General features: G+C 42.2%; 1 protein-coding gene across 1 annotated transcript in view; it reads left to right on the top strand.

Moving 5' to 3' along the window:
- Positions 1–1,801: 1,801 nt before the first annotated feature.
- Positions 1,802–18,401, top strand: part of LOC131131252 (ankyrin repeat domain-containing protein 26-like) — a 53,703-nt gene continuing 37,103 nt past the window's right edge. The window contains exons 1-7 of the mRNA XM_078793766.1: positions 1,802–2,269; positions 6,244–6,483; positions 11,083–11,197; positions 12,743–12,916; positions 12,996–13,102; positions 13,186–13,323; positions 13,420–13,520. Of these exons, the coding sequence (XP_078649892.1) occupies positions 6,332–6,483; positions 11,083–11,197; positions 12,743–12,916; positions 12,996–13,102; positions 13,186–13,323; positions 13,420–13,520 (787 nt within the window). The 5' untranslated portion in view covers positions 1,802–2,269; positions 6,244–6,331. The remainder of the gene's footprint in view (positions 2,270–6,243; positions 6,484–11,082; positions 11,198–12,742; positions 12,917–12,995; positions 13,103–13,185; positions 13,324–13,419; positions 13,521–18,401) is intronic.

Genomic DNA, 18,401 nt, shown 5'->3' with positions numbered 1-18,401 from the left:
GAAACGGATGGACCATTTCAGGTATTTTTGTCAACGTATTTGTGAGCAATTAAACACTATATGAATACAACGGAGTGGTTAGCGCGCAGACCTCACAGCTAGGAGACCAGGGTTCGATTCCACCCTCGGCCATCTCTGTGTGGAGTTTGCATGTTCTCCCCGTGCATGCGTGGGTTTTCTCCGGGTACTCCGGTTTCCTCCCACATTCCAAAATCATGCTAGGTTAATTGGCCACTCCAAATTGTCCATAGGTATGAATGCGAGTGTGAATGGTTGTTTGTCTATATGTGCCCTGTGATTGGCTGGCGACCAGTCCAGGGTGTACCCCGCCTCTCGCCCGAAGACAGCTGGGATAGGCTCCAGCACCCCCGCAACCCTCGTGAGGAAAAAGCGGTAGAAAATGAATGAATGAATGAATGAATACAACGGAGTGGTTAGCGCGCAGACCTCACAGCTAGGAGACCAGGGTTCGATTCCACCCTCTTCGTGGAGTTTGCATGTTCTCCCCGTGCATGCGTGGGTTTTTTCCGGGTACTCCGGTTTCCTCCCACATTCCAAAAACATGCTAGGTTAATTGGCCACTCCAAATTGTCCAAAGGTATGAATGTGAGTGTGAATGGTTGTTTGTCTATATGTGCCCTGTGATTGGCTAGCGACCAGTCTAGGGTGTAGCTGGGATAGGCTAATGAGGATAAGGGGCATAGAAGATGGGTGGAAAGGAGGAGCTAATCGATGTGATACTGACACAATATTTGGATCGCCTCTCGCCCGAAGACAGCTGGGATAGGCTCCAGCACCCCGGCGACCCTTGTGAGGAAAAGCGGTAGAAAATGAATGAATGAATACAACGATGTAGTACATTATCACAACATGAACACAATTATAAAATTAGTTTTTTCCATTTTATTACAGCCAATTAACTTGAGAAAATGTATCATTCATTTATTTTCTACCGCTTTTTCCTCACGAGGGTCGCGGGAGGTGCTGGAGCCTATCCCAGCTGTCTTTGGGCGAGAGGCGGGGTACACCCTGGACCGGTCGCCAGCCAGCCGATCACAGGGCACATATAGACAAACAACCATTCACACTCACATTCATACCTATGGACAATTTGGAGTGGTCAATTAACCTAGCATGTTTTTGGAATGTGGGAGGAAACCGGAGTACCCGGAGAAAACCCACGCATGCACGGGGAGAACATGCAAACTCCACACAAGAGATGGCCGAGGGTGGACCTGAACCCTGGTCTCCTAGCTGTGAGGTGTGCGCGCTAACCACTTGACCACCGTGCCGCCTGTAAAAGTATCAATGTCATTCAAATCAGTTTTGAATTGAATTTTCATCATTAGTCCCATCAAAAATGTAACACTTACCAACACACACAAAGTAAAGGGGGAGCTAGAGCAGAGTGGTTAGCACCCCACAGTGGGGTGTGGGTTCGAATCTCAAACTCACTTCTGTGTAAGATTCTCATCTCTGGGTCGCATTAGCATGTTCCGGGTACTCCGGTTTCCTCCCACATTCCAAAAACATGCTAGGTTAATTGGTGTCTTCATATTGTCCATAGGTATGAATGTGAGTGTGAATGGTTGTTGGTGTATATGTGCCCTGTGATTGGCTAGTGACCTGTCCAGGGTGTAGCTGGGATAGGCTAATGAGGATAAGGGGCATAGAAGATGGGTGGAAAGGAGGAGCTAATCGATGTGATACTGACACAATATTTGGATCGATCCGCCTACTTCCTCAACGGACGGCTTTAAGATGAAGACGATGAAATGGCGTCACAACGAAGTTCACACCAAGGACTTTGGTCGACGTGGCCCGGTCCTAAAGACCGTGCTCGTTGTTTCCCCGTCTCTGTGTAACACAGGTGAGGCAGCAATACAAAATTCCCATCTGCTGTTTCGAGATGATTGGTGTCCATCGGCCATGTTTTCCTTTTAGATTGTACATGTTAGTGTACATGTCCACTATCCCCCGTTTTCAAAAGTTGACGTTTAAAACCACGTCACTCGGCAGAGAGAACTAATAATTAGTGCGCATTGACGCGTGTGACAATAAAGCCGTCGAAACCAATGATCTCATGACGCGTCTGAGATTGTCGTCCTTGTCTTTTGACTTCCATTTGTTGTAAAAACTTGAAAAAAAAATTATATAACGCGCATCAGAGATAAGAGTTGTGCGACCGATAACCAACATGCTCGAAACAATTTGCTTTAATTTAAAGTTGAATTATTGCGCGGAGCCATCTCGCTTTCGGAAAGTGTGGGTACGTACAATCTTTAGTTTTTTCTAATTTGCTTAAGTAAAAGGCGAAGCAACTTTTGGCTTGTTAACTACTTTGGACAGCTATTACGTAATGCGTTAGTGCCAACAAATGACGTCATGGCGAGGCACTGGTGTTTTTCGGTATAGGTGGACAGCACACGACAAATATTGATATTGGATCGATATTTTTCAGTTATTTTCTTAAATATTGCTTTAGTTGGAGGCACAAATCACAAAATCATACAATGATCTTGAAAAAAAGTCCCAAGTGAAAAGCATTAGTATTTGCGATACTAGCCCAGTATTTAGGCCTTGCTCACAAACATCAACTGTCCTGCCCAAAATAGAAAGATATTTTGCCTTTGCCATCAATGTGAACATGTAATTTAAAAAATCACAATGGAAGCTAAATTTTAGCACAGATATTGAATTTTTAGGACAACCGTTTGAAACTTGAATAACCGATGAACAGCCTGTTTGAGTTTTCAATAAATTGCTAGCTTACAATTGTTTACATATTTGTCCCTTGCTTATTTATTTTTATATTTGAATGCTAGATGTAGGTGATACTACACAGTTTGGTGATGACACATTGCTAAGTAAATACAGGGCCAGTATTGCCGATTTTCTTTTGTTTCGGTCCTTAAATAAGTGATTTTTGCCTTCTATTTCTTGATCATGATTATAATCAGCATAAATGACCCATTGCTAAGTAAATACAGGGCCAGTATTGCCGATTTTCTTTTATTTAGGTTCCTAAATAAGTGATTTTTGCCTTCAATTTCGTGATCATGATTCTTATCAGCATAAACACATTACAAAGTGTAACACTTATTCATGGACAATGTTTAATTCAAAATATATGAAAACATGTAACATGGGCTCCAGCACGCCCGCAACCCGAGTGAGAATAAACGTACAGAAGATGGATGGATGGATGCAACATTCACTTTCTGTGCCTCTTGCCCTCAGTAGGGTGGCTGGGGTATGCTGGAGCCTATCCCAGCGAGCACCTGCTAACTTTTCATTCATACCTGCGGGCAATTTGGAGATGCCAATTAACCTAACATGCATGTTTTTGGAATGGTAGAGAAAACTTAAGTACCCAGAGAAAACCTACTCGCAGGACATGCAAACTCCACGCAGAGATGTCCAATGTAGATTTGAACCCAGAGTTCCTGACTGTGGTCAAACTATGTAACAATATCAACAAAATAATACCATGGCTCCCTTTGATTACATATATAATTCAGTGTTTCCCACAGGACTGTAATCTATTTGTGGAGGTGGTTTGGAGCAGTAGGTAGCATCCTTAGTCATGATGCTGATGTACAGTGCATCCGGAAAGTATTCACAGCGCTTCACTTTTTCTACATTTTGTCATGTTACAGCCTCATTCCAAATTGTATTAAATTAATCTCTTACCTCAAAATTCTACACAAAATACTCCATTATGACAATGTGAAAAAGTTTTTTTTTTACTTTTTTTAATTTATTAAAAATAGAAAACAAAAAAATCACATTTACTTACGTATTCACAGCCTTTGCCATGAAGCTCAAAATTGAGCTCAGGTGCATCTTTTTTCCACTGATCATCCTTGAGATCTTTCTACAGCTTAATTGGAGTCCACCTGCAGTAAATTCAGTTGATTGGACATGATTTGGAAATATAATAACTGTCTATATAAGGTCCCACAGTTGACTGTGCATGTCAGAGCACAAACACCAAGCATGAAGTCAAAAGAACTGTCTGTAGACCTGCGAGACAGGATTGTCTTGAGGCACAAATCTGGGGAAGGATACAGAAACATTTCTGCTGCTTTGAAGGTCCCAATGAGCACAGTGGCCTCCATTATTCGTAAATGGAAGACGTTTGGAACCACCAGGACTCTTCCTAGAGGTGGCCGGCCTTCTAAACTGAGCGATCGGGGAAGAAAGGCCTTAGTCAGGGAGGTGACCAAGGCCCCGATGGTCACTCTGTCAGAGCTCCAGCGTTCCTGACTAAGGCCCTTCTTCCCCGATCGCTCAGTTTAGAAGGCCGGCCACCTCTCGGAAGAGTCCTGGTGGTTCCAAACGTCTTCCATTTACGAATAATGGAGGCCACTGTGCTCATTGGGACCTTCAAAGCAGCAGACATTTTTCTGTATCCTTCCCCAGATTTGTGCCTCAAGACAATCCTGTCTCGCAGGTCTACAGACAGTTCTTTTGACTTCATGCTTGGTGTTTGTGCTCTGACATGCACAGTCAACTGTGGGACCTTATATAGACAGTTATTATATTTCCAAATCATGTCCAATCAACTGAATTTACTGCAGGTGGACTCCAATTAAGCTGTAGAAAGATCTCAAGGATGATCAGTGGAAAAAAGATACACCTGAGCTCAATTTTGAGCTTCATGGCAAAGGCTGTGAATACTTATGTAAATGTGATTTTTTTGTTTTCTATTTTTAATAAATTCAAAACATGTCAAAAAAACCTTTTTTCACATTGTCATAATGGAGTATTTTGTGTAGAATTTTGAGGTAAGAGATTAATTTAATACAGTTTGGAATGAGGCTGTAACATGACAAAATGTAGAAAAAGTGAAGCGCTGTGAATACTTTCCGGATGCACTGTATGTATTAAATACACATGTATATTTAGATATTATAGCTGAAACAAATATGTTCAAGGATGGCTTCTCTAGTTCAAGGATGGCTTATACATTATGAAATATATGTGATGCTATGTGTTTTATAGTGCATCAATGTGTGAGGTCCATGTATGGGTGACGGAATGCAGGAGAATACAACCTTTTCCTCATAGATTTTTTTTTTGTACGAATACCAATTTTCCTTCCCTTTACTTTCCAAATACAACAAGTGTCAAAAACAGCATTTTCCATTTACGAACCTTAAAGAAAATCTGAAAATTCCTGCCACTACCAGAAAAAAATGAGTTCATGCTTTTGCCATCTGAAGGTTGGATTATTCTAATTGTTAATAGTTAATATAAATTATTAATAAATTATTCTTCTGTTAATAGGTTGGCCTAAGAAACCTTTAAATGCCATTCAGCTAGTCCAAAAAATACTGCCTCATGAGTCTGAACCGGAACCAGAAGAAGAGCTCATACCTCACCCACATTGGCCTCACTGCACTGGTTACCTGTACAATTTAGAATTGAGTTTGAAATTCTCCTCACATATAAAGCAAGTCATGGTCAAGCACCAACATATCTCCAAAGAGCTCCTGGAACCCTATCAACCCAGGAGAACACTTTGTTCCCTGAGCCTACAATTACTTGCCATTCCTGGAATTTTTAGAAGTTGAATGGGAGGCGGAGCATTTAGTTATCAGGCTCCTCTGTGGTGGAACCATCTCCCCTATTCAGTCCGAGAGCAGACACCAGATCCCTTTTTTTAAAGTTTAAAACTGATATGCTTATACTGTATGCATCAGAAACACTTCTCTATGATCCTTGGACTAAGAATTCTGGTTTGATCTACCATCTCTATTTCTATATCGCAACCAAACCGGTCGAGACAGACGACCACCGCCCCGCAGTCTTGGTTTCTTCCCCAGAGGGGGGGTTGGAGGCTAGTATGCACACAGAATAGTGCAGAAGAGTGTAAAGTTGTAGCAATTAAAATAGTAGATGGTAATATATTGTCATATTTTTTCATTCAAAAGTAATGTTAATCTTGTCTTGACTTTGTTCTCATAGACCCAATCCTGTGTTTTGAGAAAGTCTCGAGAAATGACACCCCTATAGATTTTTTTATGATGGTGGTTATATTTAAAATGTATTACTACAGTTTTATTTTGTGGTATTAAATTTTAGATATTTTTTTTTTGTAAATTGTAAACCAATAAAAATTGGGTGACATGATTGATCCCCCCCCACCTCTATTTGAGGCTCAGTGCATCAGTGCAAAATCTAAAAACTGCTGTGTACTACTGCTGCGATGGCTTCTAATGTATCTCTCTTGCATAGGGATGAAAGCCGCCATTGGTGATCCTTTCACGCCAGTTAAGTAGCAAATAGTGGCGGTGCGAAAGCATCGCTTTGCTGCTGTGTCAGGATGAAGAAGCTATTCGGCGGGTTAAAGACCAAACGGTCACATGAAGCCAAAGAAATTGACAAGCTGCACAGGGCTGCGTGGGAGGGCGACATGTCCAAGCTGAAGGAGTTTGCCAAACCCATCGACATCAATGAGGTCGACAAGCAGAACAGGTCAGTGTGGATCTTGACACGGGTTTGTGATGAGAGTATGTAGTTGCTGTGTTCCAGGGATCAGAATGAGTAGGGTTCAGTAAAAAGTACAGAAGATGGAGGACAGAAAAAAATTATTTCTTTTTTTTTTTGCACATTTACTTAAATAGTTCAGCTCATCAAACAAAATTAAATATTGGTCAGTGAGAACACAACTAAAAACAAAATGCAGTTTTTAAATGAAACTGTTTAAGAGACAATTCAACAATTCAAGTACCTTGAGTACAAAAAATAACCAAGGATTTTATTCCGCCTTGAGGAATCGCTTACGTTACCAACGCGCTTATGTCACCCGTGGAGACGATGAGAAAGGAAGCGGCACAGGAAGAAATTACAACGAAGGGGACGAAGGAAAACAAAAAAGTTACAATTTTGTCGCCAAAGAAATTAATAAGACTTACGTACCACGACACAACATCTTATATGTTGTGTCGTCTCTCGAATGGAGCTGAATATAATTAATGTAGCACAGATCGGCGAGATTAAAAGGGACCTACTACAGTCCCTGACAAAAGTCTTGTCGCTTATCCAAGTTGCAGGAACAACAAATAATAACTTGACTTGTAGTTGCTCAATTGGAATCAGAAATGACTTACAGTGAAGAAAATAAGTATTTGAACACCCTGCTATTTTGCTATTTCTCCCACTTAGAAATCATGGAGGGGTCTGAAATTTTCATCGTAGGTGCATGTCCACTGTGAGAGAGATAAACTAAAAAGAAAAATCCAGAAATCACAATGCATGATTTTTTAACAATTTATTTGTGTGATACAGCTGCAAATAAGTATTTGAACACCTGTGTATCATCTAGAATTCTGACCCTGAAAGACCTGTTAGTCTGCCCATTAGAAGTCCACCTGCACTCCATGTATCATCCTGAATCAGATGCACCTGTTTGAGGTCGTTAGCTGCATAAAGACACCTGTCCACCCCATACAATCAGTAAGACTTTAACTTGTAACATGGAGAAGACCAAAGAGCTGTCCAAAGACACCAGAGACAAAATTGTACACCTCCACAAGGCTGGAAAGGGCTACGGAGCAATTACCAAGCAGCTTGGTGAAAAAAGGTCCACTGTTGGAGCTATCATTAGAAAATGGAAGAAGCTAAACATGACGGTCAATCTCAATCGGAGTGGAGCCCCATGCAAGATATCACCTCGTGGGGTCTCAATGATTCTAAGAAAGGTGAGGAATCAGCCCAGAACTACACGACAGGACTTGGTCAATGACCTGAAAAGAGCTGGGACCACCGTTTCCAAGGTTACTGTAGGTAATACACTAAGACGTCATGATGTGAAATCATGCATGGCACGAAAGGTTCCCCTGCTTAAACCAGCACATGTCAAGGCCCGTCTTAAGTTTGCATATGACCATTTGGATGATACAGAGGAGTCATGGGAGAAAGTTTTATGGTCAGATGAGACCAAAATAGAACTTTTTGGTCATAATTCCAATAAGCGTGTTTGGAGGAAGAAGAATGAAGAGTACAATCCGAAGAACACCATCCCTACTGTGAAGCATGGGGGTGGTAGCATCATGCTTTGGGGGTGTTTTTCTGCACATGGGACAGGACGAGTGCACTGCATTAAAGAGAGGATGACTGGGGCCGTGTATTGTGAGATTTTGGGGAACAACCTCCTTCCCTCTGTCAGAGCATTGAAGATGGGTCGTGGCTGGGTCTTCCAACACGACAACGACCCGAAGCACACAGCCAGGAAAACCAAGGAGTGGCTCCGTAAGAAGCATATCAAGGTTCTAGCATGGCCCAGCCAGTCTCCAGACCTGAACCCAATCGAAAATCTTTGGAGGGAGCTCAAACTCCGTGTTTCTCAGCGACAGCCCAGAAACCTGACTGATCTAGAGAAGATCTGTGTGGAGGAGTGGGCCAAGATCCCTCCTGCAGTGTGTGCAAACCTGGTGAAAAACTACAGGAAACGTTTGACCTCTGTAATAGCAAACAAAGGCTACTGTACCAAATATTAACATTCATTTTCTCAGGTGTTCAAATACTTATTTGCAGCTGTATCACACAAATAAATTGTTAAAAAATCATGCATTGTGATTTCTGGATTTTTCTTTTTAGTTTATCTCTCTCACAGTGGACATGCACCTACGATGAAAATTTCAGACCCCTCCATGATTTCTAAGTGGGAGAAATAGCAAAATAGCAGGGTGTTCAAATACTTATTTTCTTCACTGTATATGAAAGGCAAAGCCCTCTAGATTATGCTTTTTATATCAAAATAAAGTTTTGTACCATTCATTGAGTTTTATCATTTAATTAGGACATAAAGGTCAGATTTTGCTTGGACAAAAGTCTTGTCGCATACAAAAAAAATGTAGAAATAATACATATACTTAATTTTGAATACACAAATATGCTACAATAACATCAGAACATAAAGTCATTGTACCTTGGAAAAAAGAATTAATATTGTGTATGGCTTCCATGAGCTTGGAGGACTGCATCCATACGTCTTGGCAATGACTCAAATAACTTATTGATGAAGTCATCTGGAATGGCCAAGAAAGCAGTCTTGCAGGACTCCCAGAGTTCATCAGGATTTTTTTGGCTTCATCTTCCAAGCCTCCTCCTTCATCTTACCCCAGACATGCTCAATAATGTTCATGTCTGGCGACTGGGCTGGCCAATCCTGGAGCACCTTGACCTTCTTGGCTTTCAGGAACTTGGATGTGGAGGCTGAAGTATGAGAAGGAGCGCCATCCTGCTGCAGAATTTGCCCTTCCTTGTGGTTTGGAATGTAATGGCCAGCGAGAATTTCTTGATATTTCAGTTCCAACAGGTCTTCTGCAGTATAACCCGCATGGACCCAAGATTCACCCAGAAAACAGTCAAGTTTGGTGGAGGAAAAATCATGGTTTGGGGATACATCCAGTATGGGGGTGTGCGACAGATCTGCAGAGTGGATGGCAACATCAACAGCCTGAAATATCAAGAAATTCTCGCTGGCCATTACATTCCAAACCACAAGAAAGGGCAAATTCTGCAGCAGGATGGCGCTCCTTCAAGACTTTTGTCAGGGACTGTATGCTTTTCCCACTTTTCTGACCTAAAAATGTAGTTAGAATGTTGAATTCTCGTGTTAAACTGTGCCAAAGTTTCAGATAATGAGGTTTACGCATTTGGAAGTGAGCCCTGAAATAGGTTTGGGAAGCCTCAAAAGACTTGAGTTTTCCTTTCCTTTCATTTTAGCTGAAACTATGTTCTCCACCCGTTCCATCCTGCCTACACACGCTTCTTCATCTCCTTTTCACAATCTCCATTGTTCTGACCTGTTGACCCTAAGTACTAAAATTCTCCACCTTCTTTAGCTCTTCTTACCTGTAACCTCACTCTTCCACTCTCATTCACACACATATAGCCCGTCTTGCTGCGGCTAATCTTCATTCCTCTGCTTTTCCAGGGCAAACCTCCACTCTTCTAGCATCTCCTCCACCTGTTCCCTACTCTCGCTACCAATCACAATGTCATCTGCAAACATCATTATCATTATAAATTATATTTTAAAAACATACATCGGCATTTATTATCAATCTCTATACCATTCGCAGCTAGCAGCACAAAATGGAAGTCATTTTATGCACTCGCGTGCCTGCAGGTGGGCCGTGGGAGGCATAAATTTAAACAGATCATTTTCGCGGGAACCACAAAATCCAAAGAAATACGGCTGAATAGGTGCAGATTCTGAAGAACTAGAAAGCTTTGAGTTCTGGTTATCTTGTGTAACCGCTCTATCGGAGTTTACAATCCAATAAAAAAGGGCCAAAAATTTAGCACAATAGTTCCCCTTTAATGTTCTGGTAAAACAAGTATATTTATTTTATTTGGCTTGAAATAAGCTATGAAAATAACTGTTAGAAAAATGAGTAGCTACTAGCTGGCTAGCCGGCAAGTAATTCTTATTAACTCGCTCCCAAAGATGTATTTATACGTCTTTTACCTTTTTGAAAAATGTCTGGGATTGAATGAGTTAAGAATAATAACAACAATGTCTCGCTAGCTTGGTTCTTATGCAGGTGCCATTATGTGAATAAAGCATTGTTAGCGCTTTGTTTTTTTTTGTTTTTTTAATCTTTAGAAGACACAGAAAAAAAAGACGTGTTCATGATGGACGAAATAAAAAAATTTGGTGGTTAAAAAAAAAAAAAAAGAGTAGCTCTTGGCTATTTTCATTTTGTCAGAGTAGCTCTCACAAGAAAAAAAAACCTTGGTGACCCCCTAATATAGCCAGTCGTACATTTGAACATTTACACTTCATCTATGTGATTGGTATCAGTTTTGTTATTAGCCGATTTCACTCATGGATGATCATGGTACTCATGGTATCAGCAGCATAAAACCTTGATCAGAGCATCTCTAACAGAAAGCTTCTTTCAAACACTGCATTTTGTGTTGTGTTGTCATTGACTAGTATGTAAATCTGTTTCATGGCCTGAAAAATTTTAGGAACAGACATGCGAAAAACAGTCAAAAATCAGGAACGGGGCAAACACTTCTTCACTGTATATAAAGACAAATGGATCTCTCTTGTTACAGGACAGCACTTCACATCGCTTCTGCCAACGGAAAGGTCGAGGTTGTGAAATTCCTTCTGGAAAATGGAGCCAGACTCAATTTAGTTGACAGTCACAATAAGTCTGCATTAATGAAGGTAATCCTGCACATTTTATTTGTGTTCCTTTTTAATAGTGAACAGGCTATCAACAAAACCGATTAACTTTACTACCGTACTTTTAATCCTTCCTGTTACTAATAACAAAAACTTTAGAGCAGGGGTCTCAAACTCAATTTACCTGGGGGCCACTGAGCGAGGCTGGGCCGCATCAGGTTTTCCAAAAAGAAAACAAAAAACGCTTTATTAAAAACAGAAAAATGAATAAACTTTGCTTTTGTTCAGATTTTCTACAATAAAAGCTCTGATAAAACATTCCACTGTTCTCAAATATCTTCATTTTTATTTTTCTACACAAAATAAGATGAAAAATAAATAAATCAAGAATAAAGAAAATAAATCAATCAGTAATAAATAAATATAATAATAATAATAAAACAGCAAATAATAAAAACTTAAGAAACCACATATAGTTGGTGGGTAGACAAATTATTTTTTTCAGATTAAAATTAACAAAGTATTATTAGAGCCCTGTAGACATGACAAAACACGACTATAGTCACATTTCACATTTATACTCTTTTTATTTACAACATATTGCGCAACTGCAGGGTCTTGAGACACATGCTAACTCGCAAACTAGAGAGCTAGCGACCTAAACGGTAGCCTCCCAAGTTATTTCCTTTAAACTTAAAAAGCCAAAAACTTACCACTTCCACACGGATAGGGAGGTTAACTATTAACAGTTATTTAATCTTTAACATGAACATTAATCAAACGTAATAATTTTTTCTGGGTACGTGATACCATACAGCATCCATATCAAACTTGCACGGGCCGCATTAACTAGAAAAAGCTAGAAAAAGCTAATCATTCATTTTCTACCGCTTTTTCCTCATGAGGGTCGCAGGAGCCTATCCCAGCTGTCCTGGGCGAGAGGCATGGTACATCCTGGACTGGACAATCACAGGGCACATATAGACAAACAACTATTCACACTCGCATTCATACCTATGGACAATTTGGAGTCACCAATTAACCTAGCATGTATTTGGAATGTGGGAGGATGGACGGGGAGAACATGCAAACTCCACACAGAGATGGCCGAGGGTGGAATTGAACCCTGGTCTCCTAGCTGTGAGGTGTGCGCGCTAACCACTATACCGCCGTGCTGCCTTAAAAAAAGCTATAAGGTTGCAAATAACAATTACAATTTTTTTTTGTATTGAAATTTTTTTATTGTATTTTTTTATTTGTATTGAAATATATATTAAATAAACATTTCAAAACACACCTGCATTATTTTGTTACTTAGTTAAATAAAAAAAGTGTTGATCCAGTCATATATTTTAATTGTACTTTTCGTAAAATGAATGTTAAAATCTGGTCAGGTTCGTTCTGATGGGCCCCATCTCATGCATTGTCTTATCTTGTAAGGTGGGTGACTCCTGACTCCCCTAGTAAACAGATACATGTTCATCACAAATTAGCCATTACTTCTTTTCAGGCATGTTGATTTGAGCAAGTTTATACCTGTGATGTAATTCTCCACCATTGTTTGCTAATTCTGCTCCGTTCTATCAGGCAGTGGAAGGGCAGCACGAGAACATCGTGGAACTCCTGCTGGAAAACAATGCCGATCCCAACCTGATGGATGAGAAAGGCAACACGGCTTTACATTTGGCATCGAGCATCCCAAACATCTCTTTTGTTCTTATGCTTGTGAAGCATGACGCTGACATCAACGCCAAAAATCAGGTTGATTGTCTATGCAGTTTCATCATAAAGTACGTCTCTGTTGTAACTTTTGAGTATTTTGATGGCTGCATTTTTTTAGGAGGGACTTTCACCGCTGACTGTGGCAGCCCAAGAGGACAACTTAGATGTAGCTGACTTTCTTTTGAAGAAAGGTGCTGATGTTAATATTTTGGACAAAAGCAAAAGGTTGGCAACAAAACAACGAGACACTAATAGAACATCTATAATAAAGTATTAAACTGCTTGTCCTTTTTGACTAAAACCTCCAGGTCACCATTAATGTTCGCCGCTGGCCAAGGGCACTCCAGCATGGTGCAATTGCTCCTGCAGTTCCATGCAAATGCTACACTGAAGGATATCAAAGGACAATCAGCAGAGTACTATGCTCAGACGAAGTACCATGACCAGTAGGTTTATCTGTTCGGTTTTTTGTACAATAATCATATATACTCCCATGTAACCTCAGCACTTTGGGGGCCCATAACATGATGACTCTCTTCTAGTTGTGTCTCCCTGATTGCCAAGCACGGTACCCAACGGAGCCTGCCGGGATCCCTGTCTCATCCAAGTAGAAGGACGTCAAAATCAGACACGTGTAAAGACGGTAAATAGTTAATTTTATTCATACTTGGTCATAGTATTAGCAATAGAGTTGGTATTGCACAGATACCAGGTAAACAGGGTTTGAATGAGTTTGTGATTTTTCTTATTTTGTGATCATTGTTCTAAACACAATACAACACACTGATTTTAGGCAAAGCAAATTCAAATTCATATATTCAAATTCACAAATCAACCAACTTATTTGTGACTAGTTTAACAATATACAAATAAAACAAGTCAATAGTCCAAAATAACAATACTACAGTATGAACAACAGAGCAAGAAAAGTTTCCACCTTGTGTCACACATAAAAGTCCCTAATGGTTAACATTGAGTATCTGACAAATCCGATAGCTGTGCCAAATTGGTAATTGGTTCCCGGCGTACCCGTAGCCATAAGGAGCAAGCTGGTGCACTAGAAATGGTGCCGGTGGTGCTTAAAAAAGGAAACCATAACAATTGCATGTCTCGTACAAAATGTGTACATTTGTCCAAAAACAGTGCCTTTTTATGGAATTGGGTGACATGCACTTTGAACAGAATAGCAATATAATTACCACAGAACCACAAATAAACGATAAATAATATAAATTCAACACCTAAATATATTAAAGGGGACCTACAGTCAGGACGGACCAGAACCCAAAATGCAGAGAGAGAAGGGGTTTGTACAAAAATTTTGTACAAAAAAGTTTATTATCAAGAAGTGTCCCTGTAGATCAGGGGTCTCAAACTCAATTTACTTGGGGGCCACTGGGGCTAGGGTCTGGGTGAGACTGGGCCACATCAGGTTTTCCTAAAAAAAAAAAAAACCCAAAAAAACGCATTTATTAAAAACAGAAAAATATACAAACTTTTTCAATGCTTTGGTTCCGATTTTCTACAATAAAAGCTCTGATAAAACATTCCACTGTTCTCAAATATCTTAATTTTTATTTTTCTGCACAAAATAAGATGAAAAATAAATAAACAAATCAAGAATAAAGAAACGCAATCAATCAGTAATAAATAAATGTAATAATAATAATAATAATAATAAAACAGCAAATAATAAAAACTTAAGAAACCACATATAGTTGGTGGGTAGACAAATTATTTTTTTCAGATTAAAATGAACAAAGCATTATTAGAGCCCTGTAGACATGACAAAACACGACTATAGTCACATTTATACTCTTTTTATTTACAACATATTGCGCAACTGCAGGGTCTTGAGACACATGCTAACTCACAAACTAGAGAACTAGCGACCTAAACAGTAGCCTTCAAGTTATTTCCTTTAAACTTAAAAAGCCAAAAACTTACCACTTCCACATGGATAGGGAGGATAACTATTAACAGTTATTTAACCTTTAACGTGAACATTAATCAAACGTAATAATTTTTTCTGGGTACATGATACCATACAGCATCCATATCAAACTTGCGCGGGCCGCACTAACATTAAACTTTCATATCAAGGCGGAGGCCTCAAACTAGTGTCCTGCAGGCCACATTTGGCCCGTGGGCCACGTGTTTGACACCCCTGCCGTAGGGTGAAGCACAAACCAACACAACGGATAAACAAAAGTACAACTACAGGAGCAGGAAAACAAAACTCAGTAGTAAAAAGGCTACCGGAAAAAACGGCTCAAGAACAAAAACAGAGCTGACAGAGGTCAGCGGGCAGAAACCAGCGGACAGATATTCACAAAGACTCAGATAAAAGCCAGAGAGTGAGGGAACAAAGAGTACAGCATGTGGCCGAGAGCGGAGAACGTGCGACAGGCAGACAAGGGACATCAAGGTTGCTTGACGGGCAATCTGGCGGTTTTCAGGTAGGAGCAAGGAGCTAATTTAATCCCAAGATAATTGGGTTCAGGTGTGCCGGAGGAGACCGCCTGCTGCCACTTGTGGTGCACTGAAAGAAGAGGAAGCAGGCAGCAGCAGAGCGACCCACAGATCATGACAGTATGCCCCCCCCCCTTATAAGGCGCCACTTGGTGGCTTACCTGGATAGAGTTTAGGGTCGAGGATACAGGAGCGGGATAACCACAAGCGCTCCTCAGGTCCATATTCCTACCCAGTCTACCAGATACTGCAACCCCCTACCCTGTCTTCTCACATCCAAGATGGCCTTCACGGTGTAGGCTGGCTGACCATCGATCAGACACGGCGGATGCGGTGGCTCGGCCAGATGGCATAGGGGGCTTGAAGAGACTGGTTTGATACGTGAGACATGGAAGATCGGGTGTACCTTGAGAGATCGCGGATCTTGAGCTTGACCGCGGTAGGACTGATGATGGAGGCAATGGCATAGGGTCCCATGAATCTGGGTGCCAGTTTTTTGCTAGACAGCTAGAGGTAAGTCCCGAGATGACAGACTCCTGGCCGACTCTGTACTCTGGTGCCGGGATCCGGTGGCGATCCGCCATCCTGTTTCTGGGCTGCCATCCAATTAAGCAGGGAACTGATCTCCCTCCACACGCGGTGAGCCCTCGGGAGGTGTGTCTGGATGGCAGGGATCACCACTTCCTTTTCCTGTGTGTGAAATAGCGGAGGCCGGTAGCCGTATGCTGCCTTGAATGGTGACTTACCTGTAGCCGCGCTCTCCAGGCACTTGTGAGCATACTCAACCCAGGGGAGGTGGGAGGACCATGCCGAAGGGTGTCTGTGGCAAACACAGCACAGGGCTGCCCCCCCAAGTCGTGGTTTGCCCGCTCATGTAAACTGTGGTCCTCGATACAACATGATGTCAATGGGGATGCCGTGCAGGCGGAAGACATGTCTCACAAGTAGTCGAGCTGTTTCCAAGGATGACGGGAGCTTGAGCAGGGCCACTAGGTGAGCCATCTAGGAAAAGCAGTTGATGATGTCCAGGATGACCATGTTGCCTCTGGGTGACGGGAGTCCAGTGATGAAATCCAGAGCGATGTGAGACCATGGGCAAGAGAGAATTGGCATTGGTTGGAGGAGGCCTGCCGAGGGGGTGGGAGGGCCTGCTTCTGGCACAACAAAGTCTTTGACATCTGTAGTCATGGTGGGCCACCAGAAGTTCTGGGCCTAGACGAAGCGCGTGCATCTGGCCCCTGGATGGCAGGAGAGTAGTGTCCCCATTGCAACACCTCAGATTTTAGTTCGGTCAGGACGAACAGCTTGTCTGGGGGACACCCCACAGGTGGTGCTTGATCCCGCATGGCGTCGGACACCCTTCTCTTCACCTCCCACTGGAGAGCTCCGACAGGCCTCCACCTCCGTGTGGCAAAAGATGCTCGACAGGCCATCTGGCTTGACATTACGGGACCCGGGCCTGTAGGTGGTGACAATGTTAAGGCGAGCCAAAAACACTGCCCACCTGGATTGCTGGGGATTCAGTCTCTGGTCGGTCCTTATGTATTTCAGGTTCTTATGGTCGGTCATGACAACGAACAGATGGTTGGCACCCTCCAGCCAATGCCTCCATTCCTGCAGCACCAAAATGACGGCCAGCAGCTCCGTTTTGCCCACGTTGTAATTACCCTTAGCTCGGGTGAGGCGACATGGAGTCTCTGGGTAACTGGCGAGCGCCGGGATAGGGCCGCTCCCACTCCTGTATCCGATGCGTCGACCTCTACGACAAATTGCAAGTTAGGATCAGGGTGAGTAAGTAAAAAAAAAATGCCTTCTCTGCCCCCGGGGTCCAATTAAAGGGGACTTTACAGGATGTGAGACTTGTCGGAGGTCCTGCCTTACTATTGTAGTTGCGGATGAAGCGTCTATAGAAGTTGGCAAACCCCAGGAACCTCTGCTAGTGCTTCTCTGATATCAGAGATGGCCACTCAACCACCTCCTTGATCTTGGCGGGATCAGAACGTAGTTGGCCCTCTCCACGATGTACCCCAGGAACAATAAGGATGTCGAGTGGAACTGACACTTCTCAGCCTTTACAATCAGGCAGTCCTCAGAGAGGCGTTGGAGCACCCGGCAGAGGTGGCGGGTGTGTTCACTGAGGTCTCTGGATAATATGAGGATATCATCAAGGTACATGAACCAGAAACATTGATCATGTCCCCTCCATGATGCACACCGGGTGATAGGTCGAGTTTGGAAAAAATGCGTCTTGAAGAGCGGAAAAATGGGGCACGGGATGACGATTACGCATGGTAATGGCATTGAGTTTTATTCTCTAATAAGAAAAAAATTAACCTTGGCAGTCCTGATGGGTTCCAACATTACTGGCATGACAAGGAGATCCCATCTGAGATGTTTTCCATGTGGCACAGTGGAGGTGGAGCCATCATGATCTGGACCTCTTAAGTGGAAAAACAGAGCTCAGGTTGCGCAGGGGCGTCTGGGCCGCTGTGATAATGTTGCAGGGACATCCCTCATGACTGAAGGCCCTCATGTGTCTGGTACTGACTGGATTTTTTTCGGCCAAAAATTATTTCCTCTATTGAGTGTTTGGGCTCTTTCATAGAGATAGGGTTAGCGCTGTAAACCAGGAGTAAAGAGTGCCAAATGAGTTGGTTTGAATCTGGTTAGGATGCCTCGCGGACCATGTCTGAATGTCATAGGGTCTCGAGGAACGCTCAGGACACCGAGAGGCCACTGGCCTGGGAATGTCTCTGGATCATACAGGAGGGACTGGACTACGTAGCTGGGGAGAGGGAAGTCTGGGCTTCTCTGCTTAGGCTTGTGTCCCCACAACCCAACCTCAGATAAGTAGATGATGGATAGAATGGATGGACACTGGATGGAGTGTTTACAACCAAAGCAAGAAAGAACTTTCAAAAAACGGCACAGAAATGACAGAACGGAAAAACAGAATGATGTAACCAATGTTTTTGAGAAATATTCCCAAGTTTCAAGAACTTGGGAATATGAATTACCATTATGCAAGAAGTCCCCAGTTTTACAAGCCTTC

Source organism: Doryrhamphus excisus, linkage group LG1, assembly GCF_037039965.1.
Source record: "Doryrhamphus excisus strain RoL-2023G ecotype Guam linkage group LG1, RoL_Dexc_Guam_v1.1, whole genome shotgun sequence".
Taxonomy (NCBI): domain Eukaryota; kingdom Metazoa; phylum Chordata; class Actinopteri; order Syngnathiformes; family Syngnathidae; genus Doryrhamphus; species Doryrhamphus excisus.
Note: the sequence above shows the minus strand (reverse complement) of the source record. Positions and strands in the feature narration are given on the sequence as shown.